This window comes from Rhipicephalus microplus, chromosome 4 (genome assembly GCF_043290135.1).
Source record: "Rhipicephalus microplus isolate Deutch F79 chromosome 4, USDA_Rmic, whole genome shotgun sequence".
NCBI lineage: Eukaryota > Metazoa > Arthropoda > Arachnida > Ixodida > Ixodidae > Rhipicephalus > Rhipicephalus microplus.
In genome coordinates, this window is record NC_134703.1 from 43,844,586 (window position 1) to 43,871,736 (window position 27,151).

Sequence of the window (27,151 nt, forward strand, 5' to 3'; positions counted from 1 at the left end):
GTAACGCTGCATGCGGTGGAATATTTAACTTGGATGCTCCCGGCTGCACCATCTATAGTGTGTTTGAAAAACGTAGCGGTGTTCTTGTGGGTGTGGTAGTCAAGTTTACTAGCATATAACCCGGGTTTATTGCCAAATCACAATATTCGGGTGCACTGGGTTAACGCACGGCTAGAAACAGGTTAGCTAGGCTTGGTCTAAGTGAAATGGGAGAGGGGAAGCTGCCGTGATGGTGCAATGGTTATGGTGCTTGTCTGTTGACCAGAAGGCTGAGAGTTCGATCCCTGACGTGGTGTTATCATTTTCAGTGAAAGTGATATACTACAAGTCTGTGTACTTGGATTTAGGTCCACGTCAAAAACCCCAGGTTGTCAAAATTTTCCGAGTCCTTCACTACCGCGTGCCTCATAGTCATGCCATAGTTTTGACATGTGGAACTCAGAATATTATTATTAATAAGGGCAGAGGTGGAAGAAATGATCTAGGGCTTGCTCGATTCGGTTAGTTGATTGGGGCTTGTAGATGCAAGCACTGAACTCCTGCTTTGTGCCATGTAGGGAATGGTTTGGCAGTGGCCGTATGCCTCGTCAAAACGGCGTGCGAGTGAACGCTGCACGAGGACGACGAGAGACGCGCCACTCGTCACTGTTTCGTGGAGTGCTGAAAGGAGATGGGAGCAGGCAGCACCACCAACAAGGAGGACGTGGGGGGGGAAGCCGCAAGGGATCAGACTCTGATCGCCACTTGCCAGTATCGGAGGACGGCCAGCGCGAAGTCGACAAGCCAGCACTGAGGAGAAGCTGGAACTCTGGAAGCCCTGCCAGGCAGAAGCACTCGGTTGACGAGTATCCGCCGCTGGGCAGCAGAGGCACTGGAGACTCTGAGCGTTCACCAGAGGCACGGATGACGAAAGCAGACACCAAGGTGTGTTGCGATTGTTGTTGATGTGCATTTTTTCTTGACCTAGATTGCCTAGTTTTATTAGCTAGACTTAGTGTAATCTTTAGGCTGTAGACTTGTCGAAGGGGCCTTGAAAAGCTTTTCCAAGTAATCGTCGAATCGCTTTGTTAACAAGGTGCTTGAAGACAATTTTGTGGCTCAGGTAACCTTCTACATCCGTGGTTCAAATAAGAAGCAACGTCCATTTGTCAGTGTGCATCATGACCTTAGAGCACTTAGTTTTTTTTCTTGAAACACGCCGCTTACTTTATGGGCACCTAGCGGGATACTGGGTTGGCCATGGTAACTAAGCAGCCCACAATGCTCAAGTCAGCCAATGGCCGTGGACTTCGGGATTTCGGCACGGTCATTTGACATTATGGCGTCATTTGCTGTGAGCAGAGCAAGTGATTCCTAGCTATGAGAAATTGGTGTAAGTGCCAGGCCGCGTGCTGCACTGTAGTATTTGGCCCACATGTTCTCGGGAGTCTTGACTGCCAATTGGCAGCATTTTCTGGCCATGCTGAAGAATGTTTTGCAGGGCCCTATTAGAATTACCCTCCAGTTTTAGAGCTACAAAAATGCTCATCCTTCCAGTGACACCTCTAATGCTTTTCCACCTAGTTGCAGAGGCAAGTTATAAAGGTTCACTGGGATTTCTGAGTGGCTGTGCGATTGCGCTGCTAAGCACAAGGTGGGAATTAACCAGCCATGACATCTATGCTTTAATAGAGGCAAAATGCTGAGTTTGCTGTGCACCTTAATGTCGGTGCTCATCAGAAAATGCCAGGTGGTCAAAATTTATCTGCATATTTCCACTGTGCATATGCCGTAATCATATCATAGTTTCGCTACATAAAAGTGCAGAATTTCGCTATTTTTATTCTATGCTAAGAATAGCTATCTTGTACAAGAGATCATCAATTGTCAATGACAAGAGAAGAGGACTGGCGACAGATAACTGGCTGGGCAGCTCTTGCGATTGTAAAGAAAGCTCTTGAAACAACCTTTGTGGAGGTGGTTTGACTGCGTCATGTGCAAACTGCCTCGAAGGAAAGTGGGACACAATAAAATGAGTTATACACAGTTGACCTTGTGGGGTCTCGATTTGGCGAGCGAGCGCCACGCCACGCTTTTGGAGTGAACGGACACAGTAGACGCGGTTGGGGCAAACAAACAAACACATACATATATTTAACTAATTTACAACTACGATATCGTCCGCTGAATCGATACATCAATCGTTATCAACGCTAAACAACCTAACACAATACTCCAAAACATGACAAACAGAATAACACGACAAACACAATAACACACCCAAGGCGGCGTCGCCAACGCTTCACTTATCACGAGGGCCCCCGACGCGCGGGCCGCGGTATCACACGCAGAGGACCCATGCTAGAGACAATCGCCACGCGCAGAAGAGGCTCGCTCAACTCTCGCCTGCCACCAAGGCTTGATTCCGCCAGGGGTCACCGCCAGCGCTACCCCTACCAACCATGATGATGGTAGTGGTGCTCAACGCGAATACGCCATTTACCGCCCGGTGGTTGTACTCCAAAATGCGGCTTTTGGGCGACACGTGCGCCACGCAGCGCAAAAAACTTTCAGGTGGTGTCAGCACCCCCACAATCTTTCACTGAAATAATTGTTTTTCGACTAACTTGGCCTCAGTTAATGGGGATTGTAACCTGTAACGATGGCCGTCTCATTTGCTAATGAGGTAATTTTGGTGAAATTCTTGCAGTCAATTTATGTGAAAGCAACATTTTCTCTACTTCGGGTAGTTTTCGTATTTCTTACACAAAAGACATTTTGAGAGTGTTCGCCCATGAAATATTTAACCAAAACGTTTTGTTGCACTTCTTTTCTACCACGTCAGGATGCCATGGTTAAACAGGGAGACAACATTCCAAAGCAACAGCCACAGACACCTTTCAGGGAAAAAGGTGAGAGCTAACCCTTGATGAAGTATGAGGATGGATCCCTAAAGATATGCAAAAAATCTTTGGTACAAATATAGTGGGCCTATATTAAAGAGAACCTGGAGGGACTAGGAAATAATGTTCTGTTTGACATGAGTTCTGTATCTGATGCAGTTTTACCTTTAAATACAGCAATCTCATTTGCTGAGGGTCTATTGTAGTTGGTCACTCATGATCTTCAACAGCATTTGGCACATTTTTTTCATCTGTGTGCACACACTACATTGTTTCGCTGCTGGGTGGCAGTTCTTGGCTGGAGAGGCTCCTGTTTCATAAAGTGTATTAAAAAAAAAGAAAAAGCATGCTAAAATATTTAGGTAGTGAGTCTCAGCCTTGCTGTTTGTCAGTCTCTGTGTTGCTTCGTCTTCACATGTATATTAACACAAAAGGGATTTATTCCAGCGTTCGCATGGACAACAGTTCCGTATCTCCGTGACAAGTGGCGTCAAAAAATGCATACCATCAGACGGCAAAGAAAAAATTGGCCCCGTATCTGCACGTCACACTGCAAATGTCTTCAAAAGACTATAGTCTTGCGCCTGGAGGGAGTGAAGAAAATGTCTAATTGATGTTCTGCACAAGGAAAATCTGTGAATGGTATTCTGGAGGCGCTGCGTTAGAGTGCCTCGAGCGAGCACTGGAGGCGAACGAGTGCATCAAGTCAGGTCACACGTTAGACATCAGCGCTATCTGTCAGTTATCTTGGAAAAAGAAGCGCGCGGCATGGACGCCCGTCTCTGAGGCTATAAGGTGTAGAATGCAAAGCGATGGTTAGGTGCCACCACAGTGTCTTAGCAAAGCGTTGGAAACACTTGCCTTTTCGTGCAAGCGTTGCATTGTCAGCGCAGCGTGATAAACGCTACGGTCCTTAGAATTACTTATGTATGCCTTTTCTAGTAAAGAGACACACATACACAATATTAACGTGTTATGGTGCCTCAGATATTTGCAATAATTGCTTTTTAATTGACAATCGCACTAGTATGAACGCTGAATCTTGAGCAATATTGGTTGGCTCTGCGGATGGGGTCGGCCATTTGGAGTACCGTGGTGCCTTTTTGGGGTATCGTTATGGGCGGATAAAGAGACAAATGTAAAGACAGCTAGACACACCAAAATTTTTGTGTTGAAGGTCCCCCAGGAAAGACTATCATCTTTAAGGGGAGACACGGGTATGGGAGGCCGAAAATTTTCCGAAAAACCGATTTTTTGAAGTATTTTTTTTTTATAATCATCAAGGTCTAAGGAAGCTGTTCCTAAAATATTATAGCCCTGTGATGCGTATTTGTCGAGTTATTGGGTCGCACAGTCAGTTTGATGACCATTTTCGCTTCCGAAACCACCTCAAAAACGGTCGTATTCAACGCCGCAGCGCGCGAGAACTGCACCAAGTACACGGCCATCTTGGTCTCATTTTAAAGATGCATTTTTCTATTATCTGTTCCTAGCAGAAGAAAGTTTTTCATCTAGCAACAACGCAGCTATTGCGCATAAAGAAAAACTGAATACTCGCACATCATTGGTGCGTTTTTGTCACGTGGGGCAGTTCCCGGTTTCCTATTGGACGCGAAGGGATTTGTCTGCTAGACAGCGGCGTGCAAGCCGCCATTTTGCGTAAAGGCCTAACAAAGGCTGTGCATTCGGTGCAATGGCAGGCGGTCATCGGAAGTTCCGGAGTGCTCATGCGTTCGGAAAACGGCATCCGAGAGTCCGCACCTTACCACCAGCGAGACCTTCTGCCGCCGAGAACTCGGAAGAAGCAGGCTGTGCCAGTGCTATCACCGCCGCGGCACCCGCGATCGCAGTCGCAATAGCCGCGTCCCAAGATCACATAAGAGCTGTGCGCGTCGACACTCCCCTGGTTTCCGACGCTGAAAAAGTGGCCATCGAGTGTCGTGCGAGCGATGTTCTGCAAGATCTTTCATTGAAGTCTGCCACAAAACGCAAGCGGTCTTTTTTTCGAGACTCTGATGGAGCCGCAACGCCTGGTACGCCGTTCACCGTCGTTAGCTTAGAGTTGGTCAACGAACTTCTTCAGTGTTTGAAGTGCGGTGTGTGTGGCGGGCCTGGCAGAATCTCCATCGAAGACCGCGAATATGGCGTAGCCGCGAAACTTGTTCTCACATGTGACGAGTGCGATAAACTGAGGACCGTATGGAGCTCGCCGAGAGCAGGGGGGAACGCAGCGCCACGGCCCCTTCGAAATTAACGTGCTCGCGGTTCGCGCGGCACTGAGCAGAGGAAACGAGCAAACTGCGCTCAACGATATTTTTTCCGCCCTAAATATTTCACGGAGAGGCCTGCACACCAAGACATACCAGGATTATGTGAAATTGAAAATGAATCCTGCCGCGCAGAAGGCTGCTGCGGGCGTTATTGACGACTGCGCAAGCACCGTGAAAACGGTGTATTCCGAACTCAACTATGGAAATCCTGGAAATATCGCCGTTTCCTTTGATGGGACTTGGCTGACCAGGGGCCACTCATCCCATATTTGTCTAGGGACGAACTATTCACAGGTGATGTGCTCGACTTCGTCGTCCTATCGCACTCTCTTTTGGGCTGCCAGCTAGGGCCGAAGGAGGACAACCCAAGGTATGCCGAGTGGCTAGCTGTTCACACTTGCCAAAAGGATACCTCCAGTAAGCCAGGACAAATGGAGGTGGAAGCAGCACAAATTTTATTTGGCCGCTCATTGGAGAAACATGGGCTCCGCTACACAACCATGTTGTGTGATGGAGACAGCCGGGCCTTCAACAGTCTGCAGGAGGCACAGGTATATGGCTTCGTGCCAATAGAAAAAGAGGACTGTGTCAACCGTATGCATAAGCGCATGGGCACAGCACTTCGAAACGTCCTGCAAAAACAAAGAGCCAAAGGAAAGCCAAGCCTTGCCGGCAAGGGCAAACTGACAGGCGAGCTGGTCACAAAGCTCACGTCATATTATGGATGGGCTTTACAAAGCAACCAAGGAAGCATTGAGGCCATGAATAATGCTGCCTGGGCAACCTTTTATCACGTAGCATCTACTGATGCAAGCCCTCGGCACTCACTGCCCAACTGGTGAAGAGTCATGGTGCAAGTACAACAAGGCTGTTGCCAAGCAGGAGATTCCTCCGAATCATCGCTACAACCTGCCGGAGTATGTGGTTGATGCCTTGCGGCCTATTTACACGCGCCTCTCTGACAAGAAATTGCTGGAGCGTTGTCAGCGAGGCAAAACACAGAACCCAAACGAGAGCCTGCACTCCGTCATCTGGTCACTCGTGTCCAAAAACAAACGCGCGTTGCTTTTCATTGTTGAAGCTGGTGTGGCAAAGGGAGAGCAGATGCCGCCATATTGAAGGAGCTGCACCTGCAGCAGAGTGTTGTGGCCGCTGAAAGATGCTCAGAAAAGGACAGTCGCCGACTAGTGGCATCGGAGAAGAAGCATGAGCATGCTGAAAACTTCAAGCATGCCATGAAAAGAAAGCGCACGAAGAAGAATGATGATGACTACATTCCTGGTGGCTTCTAACATGGTTAATACACCGATTCACACCTTTTCTTGTTAAATAGAAGTGCTCAGCATGTTCCTAAACTTTTCTCGTTTTCTCAAAACAACATTTTTCATCACACCCTAAGCCGTTGCCCACAGTATCTTTTGATGTAGCAGTCGGATTTTGATAATTCTTGCAGCATTTGAAAGCTTATACATTGATTAGTGCAAGAAAACAAAAAAGAATGTAATATTTTTATTTACAATAGTGATTTAATTAGCAACAAACTTAAGCAACACTTCCAGATTTCTAACGTGTATACTTGTTAAGGCCATAGCTCTGGTACCAAAGAAGCTAAAAAATAAAATTATGGTTTTGTTGCACTCCCTGGCCTTCATGGAATGCTGTCATATCAAATTTGTAGCAATATTTTATGAGGAAGATGTCAAAAAGCTGGGCAGAATGCAAGTTTATGTAACAGTCAATATTTAAAAATCTAAAAGTGATATCAAAAAATTAATTGCATATTTGTTTTCAGCTGTGAAAAATACATATTGTATTAACATTTCAGCTGGAAATACCGAAAATTAAACCGGCTTAAAGCCGGTACGCACCGATGATCTCACCAGAGAAGGATTGGCCACCCTGGTGCAGTATCTGGCCACCCCCTCCCGTAGGCATTCGTCAATTAACTCACGGCCCTCAGTCCCCACCAGCTGCGGAGCAACTGACCACGGCGGCGGTCAGATCTGCAAAGCAGCAGAGGGTGCTAGGAATCTCTGGATACGGACAGGCCACCATTGGAACTTGAACTTAGCAACGTTTAACGTTAGAACGTTATCTAGTGAGGGAAGTCTAGCTGTATTATTCGAGGAGCTAGAAGGCATTAAATGGGATATAATAGGGCTGAGTGAGGTTAGGAGGACAGATGAGGCCTATACTGTGCTACAGAATGGGCACGTCATTTGCTATCGGGACTTGGCAGACAGAAGAGAACTGGGAGTAGGGTTCCTAATTCACAGAAACATAGCTGGCAACATAGAGGATTACTATAGCATTAATGAAAGGGTGGTAGGCATTGTAATTAAACTGAATAAAAGATACAAAATGAAGGTAGTACAGGCTTACGCGCCTACATCCAGCCATGATGACGCTTCAGTTGAAAGCTTCTATGAAGACGTGGAATCGGCAATGAGTAAGGTGAAAACACAGTATACTATAGTAATGGGCGACTTTAATGCAAAGGTAGGGAAGAAGCAGGCTGGAGACCAGGCAGTAGGAGATTATGGCATCGGCACTAGAAACGCCAGAGGAGAGCTACTAGTAAAATTCGCAGAACGCAATAATCTGCGTATTTTGAATACCTTCTACCGAAAACGAGAAAACCGCAAGTGGACATGGAGGAGCCCTAATGGCGTAAATAAGAACGAAATAGACTTTATAATGACTGCACACCCAGGAGTCGTGCAGGATGTGGAAGTGGTTGGCAAGGTAAGATGCAGTGACCATAGAATGGTACGGGCTCGAATCCGCCTAGACTTGAAGAAGGAACGACAGAAACTGATACGCAGGAAGCAAATCAATGAGCTAGCACTGAGAGGGAAAGTACAGGAATTCAGAGTGTCACTGCAGAACAGGTACTCTGCTCTTAGCAAGGAAACCAACCTTAGCGTAGATACAATGAATGATAATCTGACGAGTATCATCACGGAGTGTGCAGTGGAAGTTGGAGGCAGGGTAGCTAGACAGGACACCGGCAAGCTTTCCCAGGAAACGAAGAACCTAATTAAGAAGCGTCAAATCATGAAAGTGTCAAGTACAACAGACAAAATAGAACTGGCAGAGCTTTCGAAGCTGATTAATAGACGTAAAGTATGCGATGTAAGAAGGTATAACATGGAGAGAATTGAGCACGCTCTGAAAAACGGAGGAAGCGTCAAAGCAGTGAAGAGGAAACTTGGTATAGGCAAAAGGCAGATGTATGCACTAAGGGACAAAGAAGGCAAATTAACTACCAATATGGATAGGATAGTTAAAATAGCGGAGGAGTTTTACAGAGATCTGTACAGTAGCCGAGACAACCACGACCTTAATACTATAAGAACTAGCAGTAACCCAGACGACACCCCACCGGTAATGATAGAAGAAGTCAGAAAAGCTTTGGAGAGCATGCACAGAGGCAAAGCTGCTGGTGAGGATCAAGTAACATCAGATCTGCTGAAAGATGGAGGACAGATTGTGTTAGAAAAACTAGCCACTCTATTTACGAGGTGTCTCCTGACGGGAAAAGTACCAGAGTCTTGGAAGAACGCTAACATCATTTTAATACATAAGAAAGGAGATGACAAGGACTTGAAGAATTACAGGCCGATCAGCTTGCTCTCTGTAGTATACAAGCTATTTACAAAGGTAATTGCTAGCAGAGTAAAGAAAACATTAGAATTCAATCAACCAAAGGAACAAGCAGGATTTAGAACAGGCTACTCAACAATTGACCACATTCATACTATCAATCAGGTAATAGAGAAATGCTCAGAGTATAACCAACCACTATACATAGCCTTCATAGATTACGAGAAGGCGTTTGATTCAGTAGAAATATCAGCCGTCATGCAGACACTGTGGAATCAGGGCATAGATGAAATATATATAAACATTCTGGAAGAAATCTACAGGGGATCAACTGCTACCATAGTGCTTCATAAAAAAAGCAACAGAATACCAATAAAGAAGGGTGTAAGGCAGGGGGACACAATCTCCCCAATGCTATTCACTGCGTGCTTACAGGACGTTTTCAGAAGCCTAGAATGAAAACAGTTAGGGATAAGAGTTAATGGAGAGTACCTCAGTAACCTGCGCTTCGCCGATGACATTGCATTGCTGAGTAACTCAGGGGACGAATTGCAACTCATGATTACGGAGTTAGACAAGGAGAGCAGAAAGGTGGCTCTTAAAATTAATCTGCAGAAAACGAAAGTAATGTACAACAACCTCGGAAAGGAGCAGCGCTTTGCGATAGGTAATAGTGCACTTGAAGTTGTAAAAGACTATGCCTACTTAGGGCATGTAATAACCGCAGAGCCTAACCACGAGATTGAAGTAACTAGAAGAATAAGAATGAAGTGGAGCACATTCGGCAGGCACTCTCAAATGATGACAAGTAGATTGCCACTGCCCCTCAAGAGGAAGGTATATAACAGCTGTATCTTGCCGGTACTTAGCTACGGAGCAGAAACCTGGACTCTCACAAAGAGGGTTCAACTTAAATTGAGGACGACGCAGCGAGCGATGGAAAGAAAAATGGTAGGTGTAACCTTAAGAGACAAGAAGAGAGCAGAGTGGATTAGGGGACAAACGGGAGTTAAGGATATCATAGCTGCAATAAAGAAGAGGAAATGGACATGGGCCGGGCATGTAGCACGTAGACAGGATAACCGCTGGTCATTAAGAGTCGCCAACTGGATTCCCAGAGAAGGGAAGCGGGGTAGGGGGAGACAGAAGGTTAGGTGGGCAGATGAGATTAAGAAGTTTGCGGGTATAAATTGGCAACAGCAAGCACAGGACCGGGTTAACTGGCGGAACATGGGAGCGGCCTTTGTCCTGCAGTGGACTAGACAGGCTGATGATGATGATGATGAAAAAAAAAATTTTCTGACCACTGTCTCTCCTTAACCGATGTAAGCTAAAAACAATGTTCCGATTACACAAAATTTTTTATTGTTAAATATATAGGAGACCAACCAAACATGTCTAGATAGTTTCATTTATGCGGCTTTTTCATTTAGCCAAGTTTCGTTTAATGGGAGTTCACTGTACTTGCGGCCACGCAGGGAGCAAGCCTGTGAAGCCCCTGGCCTCAACCAATGGGGGCGGTGCTGGGCCCAAGCACAAGACGGCCATAAGCATGGCCATTGCTGATATCATGGTGCCCAAACAGGTATGTGGGTAGTTGCTTTTCCTGAAGGCATGTTGATGGAATTTTGAATGATACCAATGTAATCAAGTCAGATTTTTTTGTTCAAGATGTCATACGTTGCTCTATTAGTGCCTAGATTTGGGGTGAATTCATGTGTGATGCTACCACCTATGCATTTTTAATGGTGTGTCTGTTTGTGTGTGTTGTGGTGAAATAAGTGGGAACATTATAGTTAGGTCATTAAAGCTGCAAAGCCCTCAAGCACCTTTGTTTAGTTAAAAAAATGCCTTTTGATGAGTGAGATGTTTTCTAAATATATACACTATAACCTCGTTACAGTAGGCCTCCGTAGTGTAGAAGATCTTGGTCTGTTGTAAAAGGAGTATGTAAAATCCAAGTACAGTCGAGCCCACATATAACGGCCCCACTTAAAACGAACTTTCGCTTAAAACGAACAATATCCGCGTGACCATGAAAATATACATTGGTTCGATGGCACAAAATCGCACTTACAACGAACGTCTCCGAGCGCCACTGATCGGTTACAGGGAACGGAGTCAGCGGTCTGCCCACATCCCGGGAAACCAATTTCGACCACTGATCAGGCATTGGCGAGGTACCCATACATTCTTATTGTTAAGGGGAGATGCAAGTCGAAAAATCGCGTTTTTTGCGAAAATTTCCACTTTTGAGATATTGCTTCTAAATTCACTTTTGATCATTCAACTATCATTTCCCCAAAGGTCATAGCTGAATTCAAACAAGAAAGTGGTAAAAAGTCGATCTACGCTAGTGAAGGTAGCTGCCAAAGTCGCCAATTCACGCATCCGACGGCTATTTTTGAAAATCCGCCACTCGGCAACACGATGACGTCCGCCATCGGGGTTTGTTCGGTGGTGTAGATCAAGGCTCCTTCTAGTGTACAGGCGTCCCCCTAGTTTCGTATTTTAGTGAGGAATTTCACAAAACAGTCGTTTCCAAGTCGGTTTACAGCCAAGCTGCAGCCGCTTCGCGCATCTCTACCGGTCACATGGTACGCTACCGAGGCCGCCATTGGCTACATCTGATCGGCCTCGCTTGCTGAGCGCTTGCGACGATCGGCACTTGCCGTGCGTTTCTATGTTTTTCCGAGTTCACCATGTATAACTCGAAGAAGCGAGACTTCCGAGCACGAAAGTTTGCAAGCAAGAACAAGTACCAAGGGCGTCGACGTAAACCGAAGCGCAAAGCAGCGGTAGAAGAATGCGAGCCGCGGGCCACTAGGCCTAATCAAGGTAGCGGGGATACGGCGGCTTGCGGGAACTTTGACGAAATTGACGCCGCGATCAAGTTCATCAGCGCATCAGAAAAAAATATTGAACAGTTCGAAAGCGCAAAACGAAGAGTGTTTGTGGCTCTGTGAGCGGAGTATTTTGTGACATAGGCGCACTGACATCGATGGTAAGCCGTGCTGTTTGTCCAACATGCCACACCGCTGGACTCGTCGTTCGCGACACCGCAAGTAAACGCAAAGGCCTCTCTTCGTTCCTCGAGCTGCACTGTGATAACAGTGAGTGTCCTGAGTCAGTGGTTTCTGCCGCGCATAGTTCGCGGCGTGTTCTGCCGGAAAGACAGCCCACCGATGCCGGTGATGACTGGAGCTACCGAAGCGGCAGCTCGCGCGACAGCTTCGCTGTCAATGTGAAGGTAGTTGTGGCTTCGCGTGCAATAGGCATTGGGCATGAACAGCTGTCGCGTTTTTGCGCTATTCTTGGACTGCCAATACCTATGCATCATAAGACTTTTATTGCAATCGGCAAAAAAGTTCATGCTGCAGCTACCAAAGCTGTGCAAGAAAACCTGGCGAAAGCGCGGATGATAACTAAAGAGAAAGTGCATGGGGCTGATGTTGCTGTCATGTATGATGGCACATGGCAAAAAAGAGGGCACAAGAGCCACAATGGCATCGGCACTGCTGTGTCTGTGGACACTGGTTTGTGCCTAGATTTTGAAGTGCTATCGAATTACTGCCTTGCTTGTAGCCGGCACCAGGACTTGGGTGATGAGGAAGAAATATGGCAAGCATTCCACACACCTGTCTGCGAAAAAAATACAGAGTGCTCCTCTCGTGCCATGGAGACTGAGGCAGCTTTGCGCATATGGGGCAGGACATCCTCATACACAACACCATTGCGCTTCACCAAGTTCCTCAGTGATGGGGACAGCAAAGCTTATACCGCTGTCGCTGAGGCCAAGGTATATGGTGAAGCTGTTGTGGACAAGGAGGAGTGCACAAACCATGTGGCCAAGCGTCTAGGCACTGCACTTCGGAAACTGCCAACACGACTTCCACGAGGGGAAAAGCTGACAGATGGCACAATTCAGAAGCTGCAGAACTATTACCGTATTGCAATTACAAACAACAGAGGTGATATTCTGAAAATGCATCGTGCCATCTGGGCCTCATATTTCCATTCATCATCGAGCAACACAGCAGGCAGCCACCGATACTGTCCAGAAGGGGCGACTTCCTGGTGCAAGCATAGGCGAGCCGAAGCGCTTGGGGAGGCCCCACCCGACCACACACCAATCTTGACCAAGGCTCAAGGATTGGCTGTGCTTCCCATTTACAAGCGGCTCACAGATGAAAAGTTGCTGGTGCGTTGTATCCAAGGGAAGACCCAAAACGCTGCAGAATCTTTGAACAGCAAAATCTGGTTGTTGTGTCCGAAGACTAAGTTTGCCTCCCGGACAACAGTGGAAACTGCAGCTGCTATGGCCGTGTTGTGGTTCAATAAAGGACATTCAAGCTTTGAAGACGTGCTAGAGGAGCTTGGTGTAGTCCCACCAGATCAACTGATCACCCTGGGCCAATCCCGCGACCAGAGGAGAATCGAAAGAATGTCTGCGTGTGAAACAGCCGAGGCAAGGGCCCATCGGCGGAACGTGGCAAAGAAAGCGCGCCTTGATGACTCCCTTCTCAAGCGGCGAGAAGGATCCACATATGGAGCAGGACAATTTTAGGTGCTCTAGCTGTGTCCCTTCTATGATATCACCAAGTTTTGTGCAAATCGCACTGTGTAATTATGAGTAAACATATGTACAACTTTCAAATGCATTTTTCTCGATTTCCATTTTGAGGTAATTCTCTCATCTTGTGCACAATCTTTTTCAGGCATAAAATAGTCCTATTTTAATGAAATTTTGCACAGAGCTTAATCAGCCACTCTAGAATAACAAGTATCTACTTTAGGTTGCATTATACATCACAGATTTTTTGTTACACAACTTGATACACTGATAGAGAGATGTAAAATATGCATTTAGTACTTTTAATTTTTTTTTTAAATGTAGCAAATAAATTTTCTGTTTGAGGTACTTTTCTGTATTGTACTGCTCAAGTGCAGCAGAATGAGCCATTTTGCAATTCTGTGTGAAAATTTTTAGTAAGCTTTATTATGTGCACAAAAAACACTATATTTTTATATCAAAGTTGTAGTAACTCCGGAACTACTATAGCTATCAAAAAAATAATTGCAGTTATGAAATCAGCACTGCAAGCTTTACTAACACCTAAAATTTCAAGGAGCTGGGTTATGAAATAAAAAAAAAAACCTTTTTCGAGTAGCATCTCCCCTTAAACGTCGACCCTGCCTCCGCGCCCCTCTAGTTGCTGCTCTCCCCGACCGCTTTTGTTACGCACCCCTCCGTCCTTCGTCCCCTTCGTCCCCCCTTGCTACTCTGAGCATTCCGCATCGCCGTACGAGGCCCATGTTTTCACACTGCCACCGATCTTTTCGAAGACCGGTCGGCCATCTACCCCGTTTTTGATCGCTGGTACAGTCGACGTCGCCGGCCTGGAGTGACCAGACCATTTGCCAACATCGTCGGCCACCGACTGTACCTGATAGCCTGCGTCTAGTGCACGTGCGCACACTACCCCACCGACTCTGATAATTTGCAATTCATTTCGTGTTTAGGACTTGTTCTCCCTCACTTCGCACTTGGCTCAGCATTCCGCAAACGGCTGTTAATTTGCATGGAACGAATCGCGAAATATTGAAGTTCGTGAGGCCACGTAAGCCCGCCGGCGCAAAAAAACGATTTTTGACCGCGGCCGCCGATTCTTCGAACACCGCCGCGCGCACCGATTCAGGCGGCCATTCCAAGTTTTTCTACGTGCGAGTTTCGCAGCAAGCTGCCCAACCTGCCTCCTTCCCATGTGTTTTGGTTTTCAAGGTCGCCCTCCCGCCACATCCTCCCCTCTCTTTATAGCAACTCCTTGCCCATCTCGCAGTCTGTTCTCCTCTCTTGATCACAACACCTTCGCCCGTCTCCACCTCTCCGCGACGCCCGCCACGCAGTTTCGTTTTCTGACTGGAAATGGGCCCAGAGTTCCACGCGTTCTGGCTTGTGTGGTCATGATGGCCGAAGGGAGGACTAGCACGCCTTTTCCTGCCGTTCAACAAAACGCCGAAAGTGTGACCGCTTGGCTTGAGCGTAATCCGCGCGTTAGATGCCGCGTTGCGGAGCGCTTGCTCATAGCTGTTGACCACCTGGCAGCCAACTTGCCGCTTCAGGCGTCCTGGTATGCAGCTGTGGAGATGGTGAATATTTCGTGGGCGGTGGTGACGGCTAGAACTGTTTTCACAAGGCCGACTTCGTCGACGTCGGACCTGATGCCGAGCCTGAAGCTTCCGAACAGGACCACTGCGGCGGCGATTTGTGGCAGCGCGTCGTCGGCTCTGACCTGGGAGAGCGGGTGGGACATCTGTTGCAATGGTTTAATTACGGTCGATGATGATACCGACACTGCGGAACCGTGCACGGATTAGAGCATTGTGAATGAAGTACGTGGCGAGAGCGATTTGGAGGAATGGGATTGCGAGGACGACTCGCAATCCGATTGCTACTGAGTGACGTTTTCGCGTTCATTCTGTGTCGCGAAGTGGCTAAGGCAGCCGCTAGGGAAAGTTCAGTTATTTGGTTACAATAGCGTGCCAACTCGTCTCAAAGCTCGCAGACTCGAGTCTCCCTCACCCCCTCCCCCCCGCTGTAATTATTCATGACGAAGATCTTTGCGGGACAACTTTTTATACTCGCAGTAGAGCATGACATGCTTTGAAACACCAAGCACCGGGCCCATGCACATTGCAACCGAGATTTCTGCTCGAAGTTGTAGCTAGGCCTAACTGCTCCGAACTTTGCGGGCAAAATCATCACTTTAGGGAACATGCGAAACCGAAGAAGTCGTAATGTGCTTCATCAAAAGTGACGAATTACATGCCCACTGGCTACTTGGCGCTGCGGGTGGGCATTTTGCACATTGGCGGCGGACCCTTCGTCCAAGCTCATTGCGTAGCATTTCTTTGGAGCAGTGGCTGGAAATTTCGCCCATCGCGCTCCAAAATGCAAGACTAAGCCCGCTGCTCGCTGATCTTGTCGCTTTAGTTTGGCATAACTGACCATTAGCAGACCGTAGTGTTACATGTGTCGATTAACTGATGGCCAGGCGGTAGTGACTACCGTGAACAGTAGGCCATCAGGCCCGCGAAGAACACGAGAACATGTTGAGCCCTTAGCCCAGAACGAACTGTGTTTTATTATTTCCCAAAACGGCCACGCCGCCGCTGTGCCGGGCTTGCACAGCTCAACACAACTATCAGCGCCGCGTGGGGGCGCTGCATTTGAACCAACATTGTAACACTCCTCCCCTCTTAGGAGGAAGACTACGTGGAGTACCTCTTCACCAGTTTCCTAGTTCTTGCGCCACGTCGCAACTTCGGCGTGCTAGGCATAGGCACGTCAGAGTCACTGTTCACATGCACACCACTGTTGAGCGCAGTCCCGTCACTCTCCGTGGCACAGCTACTCCCAGAGAAGCTAGTTCCAGGTAGCTGTTCCTGATGAGGCACTTCTGGAACAGCTGGCGCATGATGAAGCGGCGGCTCCAACTGTGGTGGAGCTGCAGCGATAGCAGTTTCAGGAGAGTCCAATGTTTCTGCCTGCACAATGCACAAGTGGTCGCTGTGTCGGTTTCCCAAGGTGCCATCTTCAAAACGGACACTGGCTGATGATGGAGTGACGTCCACGACACTGGCAGGCACGCAGTGTGTGCCCCTGCGAAAGTTTCGCACGTTCACATCATCACCTGGCTGCAGTGATGGAGCCTGCCGGGACCCTCTGTCAGCATACAACTTCTGCTTGAGTTGTTTTAGGAATATAGATGCCTGCAGGCTTGGCCTGAGGACATCCAACGGAGTCTTGAACATTCTTCCTGTCAAGAGTTCACACGGTGGCCGACCTGTCACTTCATGTGGTGTGGTCCTATAGTGGAACAGAAGCCTGGAGATCTGCATTTGGAAGTTCCCAGAACCAGACTTCTTGAGTTTGTTCTTCACAGTTTGTACAACTCTTTCAGCTGCACCATTCGAGGCAGGGTGATACGGCGGTACAAGCATGCGGCGTATACCATTTCGAGTTAAGAACTCAAGGTACTGGGCACTGGTGAAGGCAAGACCGTTGTCTGCAATTGACATCAGGCAGGCCATGCTGAGCGAATGCAATTCTCAATGCAGAAATGGTAGCTTCTGCAGGTGTGGAAGACACAGGAAAGACTTCTATCCACTTTGAGAACACATCCACAATAACCAAGAATGTGTACCTAGAAATGGTCCCCCAAAATCAATGTGAAGCCTTGACCAGGGTCGCTGTGGAAAAGGCCACAGCGTCTGCTGAACCGGCTGTGCAGCTCGATGTTGAGTCTGGTACATAGCGCAGCTCTTCACGCTGTTGGCAATATCATTGTCAATGCCTGGCCACCAAACATGGCTCCTGGCAATCGTCTTGCTCTTCTCGATACCCGGGTGGCTGGCATGAAGAACACCAAGAACTTGGGCCTGCAATGACTTTGGGATCACTACTCTTGATCCCTAGAGTAGGCAACCCTTATGGAGACTGAGTTCTGAGCTTCTGGTATTGAAAGGGTTCCACTCTGGTCCTACTGGGAGGCTTTCTCCTTTCAGAACAGCAAGAACATGGCCCAGAAGTGGGTCATTTCGTGTGTCTTGGGCCACAGCACATGGTGAAAGGAGTCTCGGATATGCCTCCTCTAGCAAGAAGATTTCAGCAGGTAGTGCTGATGCAGTAGTGTCAGTTGGGAGAGAAAGTCTACCGAGAGCATCAGCGTGGCCGAGCTCTTTGCCAGGCTTGCATACAAGTTCGTACTTGTAAGCAGACAGCTTCAGAGCCCACCTGACCACTCGAGGCGAAGCTTGCACGGGAACGAGCTTGTTGGCACCCAGCAGTCCAAGAAGTGGCTTGTGGTCATTGAGTGCTTCGAATGAGATGCCCCACAAGTACTGGTGGAACCGATCGACACCAAACACTAAAGCCAGTGCCTCTAGTTTTGTTCTGCTTTTGACAAGCTCCTCGAGGCAAAAGCAATGGGATGTTCCGCGCCATCAGCATCTTTGTGCGCCAGAACTGCAGCTATACCATAAGGCGATGCGTCACAGCTGAGGCAAACAGGCCTGGCAGGGTTGAAATGCACAAGAACTGGAGCTGATGTCACCAAGTGCTTGCAGGCATTGAATCCATCTTGTTGTTCATGTCTCTACTCCCACTTCTTCCCTTCACAAAGAAGTTAGTGCAGTGGACGAAGGAGTGACGAAAGATTGGGTAAGAAGCGCCTGTAGAAGTTTACCAGTCCCAAGAAACTCTGAAGTTCCCTGACATCCTGAGGCACAGGAGCGTGCAGAATGGCTGCTACATTGTCAACATTCGGGGAAAGGCCTTCCTTGCTGATGATGTGCCCGAGGTACTCAACTTGCGGTACGAAGAAATGGCATTTTTCAAGTTTCAGCTTGAGGACTGATTCCTGAAGCTTGCTAAGTACAGCACGAAGGTTGCGAAGGTGCTCAGCATCATTTGCGCCAGTCACAAGAATGTCGTCAAAAAAGATGGCTACATGGGGCAGTCCCCTGAACAAGTTCTCCATCTCGCGCTGAAATATGGCAGGAGCAGATGAGACGCCAAAAGGCAACCGGGTGTACTGAAATAACCCCATATGCGTCGAAATTATGACGTACTCCCTAGAGGCCTCGTCAAGGACAACTTGCTGGTACGCATCTCTCAAATCCAATTTTGTGAATTTCTCACCTCCAGTAAGCACAGTCCACAGGTCGTCTATCCTTGGAATGGGGTACTGCTCCACTGTTGCCACTGGAATTATGGTGACACCAAAGTCTCCAAAGATTCTGATGCGCTCATTCATTTGGTCACAGGAACAATAGGTGCAGCCCACTTTGCTGTCTTGACTGGAACAAGAATGGAATCTCTTCTTAGTCTATGGATTTCTTGAGTTACTCCATTTGTCAAGGCGTACGGCAGTGGACGTGGCTTGAAGAACCGAGGCGGAGCATCTGAAAGAACATGTAGAGAAGCTTTAGCACCCTTGAATGTACCCAGGTCTTCTTCAAACACTTCGGCGTAGTCTTGGACTAGGTGTTTGACGTCGGAAAGTGCGTGGATGTTCACTTCAACGTCAGAGACGCCAATGCCCAGCTCACGCATTCAGTTGCGTCCAAGAAGAGTGGGCGATCCGACTCCGGTCAGAAAAATAGGTAGGTTGGCCTCCCTGCCATGAAACTTCACACTGACCTCAGCTTTGCCCTGAACCTTTTTTAGTTCACCGGCATAGCTTCGCAGAAGCACGTGTGACGGCTGCACCGGAACCGAAGGCAAAAGCTTAAGAAGACGCGACTTGGCCATGACAGAGACACTTGCCCCCGTGTCCACTTCCATGCGGAGCGGCTTGCCGCAAACGTCAACAGTGACGGTGAAATGTGGAGGCGGCGTGGCGTAGTCGACCGGCCACATGTCAAAAACTTCGTAAGATGAAGTGGTAGCGGCGTCCTGCTTGCGTACCGTATTAACACGATGACGGTTACTCGACGACGGTGAACTGCAAGCTGAGAACAAACATGCCTTGGTAGGGCTGTTGCTTTGGTCTTTTCTGTCCCTTCGTCGAGAATTGCACACCTTCGCCAAATGACCTTGTTTGTGGCAGTAATTGCAGATTGTCTTCATATGCTTGCATTTTTATGCAAGATGTCCGTCCCCACAGCGGTAGCAGGTGACGCCCCCAGAACCTGACGAGACACGGTGAGTCGAGAAAGCGCTGCTTGTGTTCGCTTGCGCTATCTCACCTGCGTCCCTTTTTGCTGCTTCCATTGCCAGGGCGGTCTGCATAGCGTCGTCGAAAATGAGGTCCGGTTTTTCCAGAAGTCTTGTGAGGTCCGGTTTTTCCAGAAGTCTTGTTTGGGCATCCACGTTGTTTATGCCACACACGACGCGGTCGCGGAGCATGTTTTAGAGTTCAGCCGCGAAGGTGCAGCGCTCGGACAGGCTTTTAGTGCTGTGATTAAATTGCTGACTGATTCCTCTTCCGCACGAACGCTCGAGTTGAAACGAAAACTCTGCACGACGGCAGAGGGCTTCGGACAATAATGGCTTCCAAGTACTTGAAGAATCTTGTCCAGATTCTTGTCACTGGGCTTGGCGGGCTTGACCAAATTGCGGACCAAAGCCTACGTTTTCTGCCCGCAGCAGCTGATGAACACGGCAGTACGCTTGTCTGGGGCGACATCATTCGCCAGGAAAAATGCTTTGAGCCGGTCCACGTAACAGGGCCAGTTGTCTCCTCCCCCCTCGAATGGCTCGAGGTTGCCGAAACATGGCATGGTGAACAGATGGCAGAGAGCTGCGGAAACGAAGACTTACATGAAATTTCCTTTCATCGTCGTCACCGGTTATTACATGTGTAGATTAACTGATGGCCAGGCGGTAGTGACTACCGTGAACAGTAGGCCATCAGGCCCGTGAAGAACACGAGAACATGTTGAGCCCTTAGCCCAGAACAAACTGTTTTATTATTTCCCAAAATGGCCACCCCGCCGCTGTGCCACGCTTGCACAGCTCAACACAACTATCAGTGTCGCGTGGGGGCGCTGCATTTGAACCAACATTGTAACACGCAGATTGGCAGCCTTCGTTCTTAAATCAACACATCTGTCGCCTTCATTTTTAAATCAGTACGTCTGTATCCGTGGCGTGCTGTTCCCATATTGAAAGTATGCCGATGTTTGAGTAGGAAATTATTGAATTGGGGATGATTCATAGTAGAAAAATCCGCTGTAAAGAAGTCCTGACCACCTTGCTGGTCTCGCATTTCAGTCAATTATATCCGAATGTCTGTTGTACCAGAATTCATAGTAAGCGAACCTCAATCAATGGAACAAATGGGGTGGTCAGCATAATGACACTAATTGCTATATGGCATCCGAATCGCTGTTGTATGCAGATTGATTGTAACAAGGTTATTCTGTATTCATAAAAATTTTTTAAGAGCCGAGTGTTCTCGAAATATGTGGACTTTGCATTACCGCAGCGTGCCTATTTAAAGTTGCATGCGTCGATTAATACACTGAGCAACAGAGGAGATATTTCTGGTAATCTTCTCGACAACACTGTTCTGTGCCCCCGCCACGAGCTGTCCATGTCATTGTGCTTGCTTGTCTGATGTTCCCATTGTTCAGATATTCAGACCATTAGGCAGATGTTCTGCCGCTAGCGAATCTTTCAGACTGTTGCGATTTTCATTGGAGCGGCACACGTTGACAAAGGGGGGGGGGGGGGGGGCTCATGAGATAGCCATTCTAGCGCTTTTGGAGCGAGATCAGGTGAAACGGACTTTATGCGGCAGTGTTCGCAATTATGAGTACTCTGTAGTGACCAGCTTTAGCAAATTTATGCAACATGACCCTTCTTCTGTGAAGTATAGTAATGGGAAAAACTACCCTGTAGTGAAGGGTCCTATCTTGTAGGCTTTATCTCATTATTGCCTATGTACAAGAACTGCTTTGTGATCTTGTTTAGGTTAGTGTACCTAGCTTCAGCTGTATATGTGACTGTGGCATAGCATCGAGCAGTGGCTGTAATACAACAGCTTTTTTTTTTTGTGGCCTTATAACTGTGGGGAGGGATACTTTGTTATCTTGTTTAGATTGAGTATATTTAACTTAAGCTGTATATGAAAGTGTAGCAGTAGCTTCAAATATTAGCCGTGGTACTGCGTATGTTTTATTTATTTTTTTTCCACGAGGTGCAGTGACTGTTGGTATGGCACAGATTTGAGAGTTGCTCATACGTAGTATAGTTCTTTGTAGCTGTGACTGTCTGGTCACCTGAGCATGTGCTTGCTTGCGCGATTTCAGGAGCCTTGTTTCAACAGTGTTCGTGGCCGTCGTCGTGCTCCCGAAAGAATCAAATGTGTAACACCTCGTCCACGCGTTCCTCGGCCGTTTCAGTCGCATCCCGGACACTACTGGAATGATGACTGACCTGTGACTGCCCATGCTTGATGAAAAGCTGCTAAAAGTGCCCTTAAAGCATTCCTTAACATCCTTTTTGTTTTTTCTTTGAGGCATTAGTATTTTGAAGTTCAGACATGGTCTTGTCACTTGGGTTCACGATTGGTCCATTATAGCACTCGGCCATTAGTAGTTGCACCCGTTACAGGTTAAACTGTCTACCGCATTGGCCTTCCAGAATTTCTAGGTTGCCTTGTTGCGACCTAGACTTTAACCCAAGGCCTGTGTGTACAGTATATTTTGCGTGTGTTTCAGTCTGGGTTCATACAGCCATCACTCTCCATCATGACATCAGCGTCAACCACAGTAGTGTTTTACAACTGCGTTATCTGAAAACAAATTAGATTCTTTTGACGTTATCACTGGCGTGCAAATATATTAAATGGGCACTGGGGCTATGATATTGGGCTTCACGGCCTTACTTTAGGGAACTGTCATTAGTTTTTTATGATCACATGAGGGATTGGCGCGTTGGAAATCTCGGCAAGTGTCATCAATGCTGTGCTGGGTTCTGCTTTGGGCATTGTTTGTTTGAACGGCATCGTTTATTTTGCTCTCCTCCCCAGAGGCAGCCCAAGAAGCTTAAGGAGAAGGAGAACCTGCTTGAACGAAGCAGCAAGAAGCCTGAGGTAGGCAGCTGGCAGCCTTGAAAAAAAAAAAAAAAAAGTCCCACTCGATCATTCCAAGCAGCAGGGGCCGTACGTGTAGCGGGGGCGCTTGCTTGTGTGTCGACCACCGTCACCACCCAGCGTCGTCTGATGCACTTGGGGTGCCGGCAGACATGTGGCTGTGCCCCAACAGGCCATTAGTTGTGCTAACACGAGGCACATCAGTTGTACAGTTCTCCCTTGCTCTCTATAGATGAATGACGTCAGGAGAGTGTTGGAAGCGTGCTGTGCATTGGCAGACAACTTAGATGGGGGAAAAACAATTATTGTTCATCTCTTGCCCTGCCATGATTCCAGAACAATTTGCCTTTTTTTGGGCCAAGCCGCCTTGTCGTGTCTGCTACTCAGTGCTGTGTTAATGTGGTCGTGTTCTTTACACTGAGCTTGTGCCAGTTTGAAATGTGTTTTAAGACGAGGCCTGTAGTTCTCGACATGCTCGGCATTCTTATACCGGGTCGCGGCACTTTGGTGTTCTCAAAATTCATGCTGCATTGGTAGTGGCCCTAGCATGAGCAACATATTGACCATATTTCTGAAAAGGCGTGCTGCTTTTTAGTGAGACGAGTGTTTTCTTGCCTTGACAGTGAAAGTCTAATGTTGTTGCAGTTGTCTGGAGCTCATGCTATTCCCTTTTTTGCCTTTGCTCAGCGTGCTGTCTTTTAGAATTTTTATTTATCAAGACCACGATTGGCCGAGCACAGGTGTGTTTCAGTCCTAACAGTGTGCTGTTTTCTCATTCCCAGGCAAGTTTATCTTGTCGGGTGTCGCAGGCCCACGTTCATTTGGTTATTAATGTTTCGTTTGCCTGCTCAAGCAGACTGCACACCTTGCTTTACGAAATGGATTGCAGTGTTTTTACTGGACACTCGTTGCGCCATCCCTCCCTTTAGTTTGACAATATCATGAACTCGCCAGTCATGAATGGAGTGCTTTTGCCATCTCAACTTAAGTCGGCACTTCAGTGTAATCTATTGGTAGGATGCAAATGCTACCAAACAATTGGTTGTTTGCTGCACATAAAATTTTCCAGTTCAAGCCTCATTCACTGGGTAATGTGTTTAGGTTATGTTGCTCTCAGTGCTTGTACAAAACAGCCTGGGCTGCTGCTTGCCACTTACCCATGCTTCCAAAACAAACTGCCGACTCTCTGTACTGAAATGCTCGCCGCTACCTGATGGACATTTTTCATCGTGCCCTCCCCGTGGCGTGTGACCTGTGCCAATGAAGCATGTGTGTTTTTGTATGCTGTCTCGTGCAGTTGCTGCAGCTCTAGTAACCATCGCAGGAGTGTTATGAAGCATGCCATAGAAGGTACAACTCATTTTGTGCAAATGTAGCCACCATCGCAGTTGTTAGTATTAAGAACTTTTGGAGGGACTTGTCATTAGTGCGGGCAAAAAGACACGCCCGCTGGGTTTCGTAGTGTGCCTGCAGAGAACATGCGTTTGATTTACAACGTTCATGGCATGTCTGTTTTGAGCTTCTGGGGAAGATTTTTGTACCTTACCGGAGTCTTTTTTAAGACTTGTACATTCTTGTCCTGCTTACTTTGCGGCACAATTAAATCGCTGGTTTAGGCTGTGCATTGTAGAAAGCAATGTGTTAGGCTAGGCGACGTCTTTATCTGACAATACTTAGTCCTGGGTACATAGTGTGTTATTGCTGCATCACTTATGTTTGAGAGATTCATTTGCCCGGCTGGGGCAGCGCTCGAGCTTGCTTTTTTGTATTTGATACTTGGCTAGGAAAGCGATTTTGTGATGCAACATGCTTTAGATGAACCAGTTGCATTGTTTTACCACTGCAACATCATTAGCAAGTATTACTAGTGTTGGATGTTGTTTGAGACAAGTCATGTTGTGCCTAGACTGACTGTGTGTGTGTGTCTATGTGTACATATGAACAGTTGTCTGTGTTCCTTGTTGGCTGTGCTTGCACGTAGAATTACATTGCTCTTTGGTACCCCAAAGACATGTTCAGTTAATAAGCGTGTCTAGCTTGTTTGTAATAGAACAAGCCTTATTTTTTGGGCACTCCCAGTCTCCGCACAACAGAGCGCATTTTCCGCAGTACAGGTGTGTTTGTATGGGCTTCAGGCAATGCAGAAACCGCCCTGTTGTGGGTGCAATGTAATTCTTGTTCAATCGCACAAGTAGATTCATTGTGAATCAATATTGCAAAGGTCTTTGCCAATGCATCGTTTAGTGTTTCATTGTGCTGGCTAGCAGATCCTCTGTTAGTAAAATAGAGATATTCTGTATTGCCTGAATATTATTTATCGACGTAGCTTTATAGTAGCCTTAGCTTTTCTTGTAATAGCTTTGGAATGAGATTTTTTGCTTTCCACTGACTCACTTTCACTGAATTTTAATAAGAATGCATTTTTGTTTGTCATCATCATTAATAAATGCTCCTTATCATTATGTATTTATCGCATTTATTCAAGCTTTTGTTAATTGAAGTGACTGTGGAACTCTCCATTTGAACAAGGATTAGTTCACTTCTGCAGTAGTTACGTCAGCTAACAGTGACAGCTTCTAACTTATTACTGCTTTAGAATAGCTAGCTAATAATTATTGCAGATTACTAAAAATGTTGAACACAAGAAAGTTGCGGTCACTAAACATGAAAAACAAAATTCATCTATCTTCAAGGCATAAACTCTTTGAAAAAGCAACTCTAAGGTTCAGTGCAGTGTGCTTTTAGATCAGAAAGACTTATATTATGGCTGGGGGCTTGGAAGCTAAGCATGTTTTCGAAGCAACGTGAAATTTTTAGTCTGCAAATATATATAGATTTGCGAATGCTTATTTGGGAACCAATGTTTACGACAGGGGTTTGGTGTTTTCAAGCTTCTTCACTACAAAAGTACAGTAAATTTGTGGTTTATTTTGCGTGGAGAAAAAAATTTTCCCAAAAACTTCATGCAAGCACATGTAGTTTCAAATCGTCGCCAAACTGGCTATGAAAGCACAAGCGGTTTCACATGGAGTAGAGTTGGCTGCCATTTTTGAGATGTCACAGTAGCACTGATATTGTAAGAAATTCTTTCCCACTCTCTGTGCGTGTGGAGATAGCTAGACTAGGTTTTGAGACGTGCAATACTAGACGCAGGAGAGCATTTGCATTCTTGGTTTCGTTTTGCCATGAGAATTTTTGGCATCGCGCTGCTCTCGAAACTTCAGTGGGAGTGATAATCGTGTCTCGACTTGTCCCATAGAAGCAATACGATGTGAAAAAGATGATCTGAAATGTAGTTGCTACTAGTTTGCTGGCCTGCAGCCCACGGTTATCTACTGTAGAAATTACGGCACGTCGCCTGTGTGTTCGTGCTGGTATTCACTTCAGGGATCGACTTTTTCGCACAATGCATCTTCTGTGGTGGACATTCTTTCTCTCCTTTTGCATGGCTGTGGTATGTTAGTTCTGTGAAGTCCAGAAGACTGTACGGTTAATGTTTCTTCTATTCTTGACCCGAGAGCTTGACTTGACACCCAGACTCCAGTTTAGCGTGGAACCCCTGTGTGTGCGAGCCTCGATGTCGCTACTCTATTCTCGTGCTTTATTTTTCGTTAACTCTGCACTCAGCGACACTTGGATGTGTAACATCGCACTGCAACTTTTCCACTTGTCATAGCGACTGTTTTATGCTGCATTATTCTTTTTTGAGAGACTATACTTGTAGCTACAGACAGCAAGACTTGCTTAGTAGCATTTTCTTCTTGTTGCATGAACTAGATTGATTCAGTTTCTGTGATTGTAAGATTTTATAGACGTATTTCTGTGATTATCGGCAGCACTACCGAGTGAGGTAATGCTGTTTGGGGTATAGTGTGTTTTCTTTCACATCATTACTTGCACCCATCCAGATCTTTTGTTATTTGTACGTGCCAACCGGTGAAACCTGATGACTTGCGCCAAATTGCTGGGCGCTTGTGGTATTCAGAGACTGCTAGGCCGAGAAGTGAAAGGGGAAGTTGAGCCGTAAAATGCCATTCCACAGTCATTTTGTCGCTCCGGAGCAATCACTTTTTTTTTCTCTGTGTATGGGTGTGCAAGTGAAAACGTGTTGCACTGAAAGTGGGTATACTTAAGGTATTTGTACTGTTCGTAACTTCTGGCAAGAATATGTCCACATTATGTGTCGAGCTGAATGTGCTCTTTATCTCTCGCACTGCATTTTATATAGCTTTTTTTTTTCATTTTTTGTTAAGCTTTCAAAATATCCTTAGCTGCATGTGAAAGCCACGCCCAGGCCATTTGCCTGTACAAACTTGGCAGCAACTTGAGACATTTTGCACTGTTTCTTGTCGGGGTGTCTGCCTTCTACTGGCTAACGTAACTGCCACCCAGACGTTGTACATTACTTCCCTCAACTTTGATAGCTATTGTAGTAAGTTGTTTAGCAGACCTAGATTTTTAACGGATCATAATTAGAAAGTAGTTTGTAGTTCTGCATTTTTACACGTTCAGAGACATTATGTAGTGGGGCAAATGAGAGAGCTTTGTGTGTAAGTCTCAAAGCCACCGTAGAAGTAGCGCAGCAACTTTTTTCGGCTGCTGGATTTATAGTTGCAGTGGCTGACATGCAGCCAACGAAATGTTCAATCGTTATTATGACACAGAAGTTGCTTTGCCTAAAATAACACTTGTTGACAAAGTATCTAGCCTAACCCACTGGCAGAGAACTTTGTGGTAATTGAGCAGCTAATGGGCTTTGTCGTTGTGTCTTCCCATCAGCCTTTGCAAC

At 46.8% G+C, this 27,151-nt stretch overlaps 2 protein-coding genes across 3 annotated transcripts in view; both read left to right on the forward strand.

Moving 5' to 3' along the window:
- The window catches only part of Sbp2 (SECIS-binding protein 2), a 71,311-nt gene that overhangs the window by 23,074 nt on the left and 21,086 nt on the right, over nucleotides 1-27,151 (forward strand). For both annotated transcript variants that reach the window (XM_037422830.2, XM_075892651.1), the window contains exons 5-8: nucleotides 558-924; nucleotides 2,825-2,891; nucleotides 10,237-10,343; nucleotides 22,300-22,362. In XM_037422830.2, coding sequence (XP_037278727.2) covers nucleotides 558-924; nucleotides 2,825-2,891; nucleotides 10,237-10,343; nucleotides 22,300-22,362 — 604 coding nt within the window. The remainder of the gene's footprint in view (nucleotides 1-557; nucleotides 925-2,824; nucleotides 2,892-10,236; nucleotides 10,344-22,299; nucleotides 22,363-27,151) is intronic.
- Nucleotides 11,627-13,408, forward strand: LOC142814252 (uncharacterized). Its single transcript, XM_075892652.1, has one exon. The coding sequence runs from the start codon at nucleotides 11,760-11,762 to the stop codon at nucleotides 13,323-13,325; it is 1,566 nt and encodes a 521-aa protein (XP_075748767.1). The 5' UTR covers nucleotides 11,627-11,759; the 3' UTR covers nucleotides 13,326-13,408.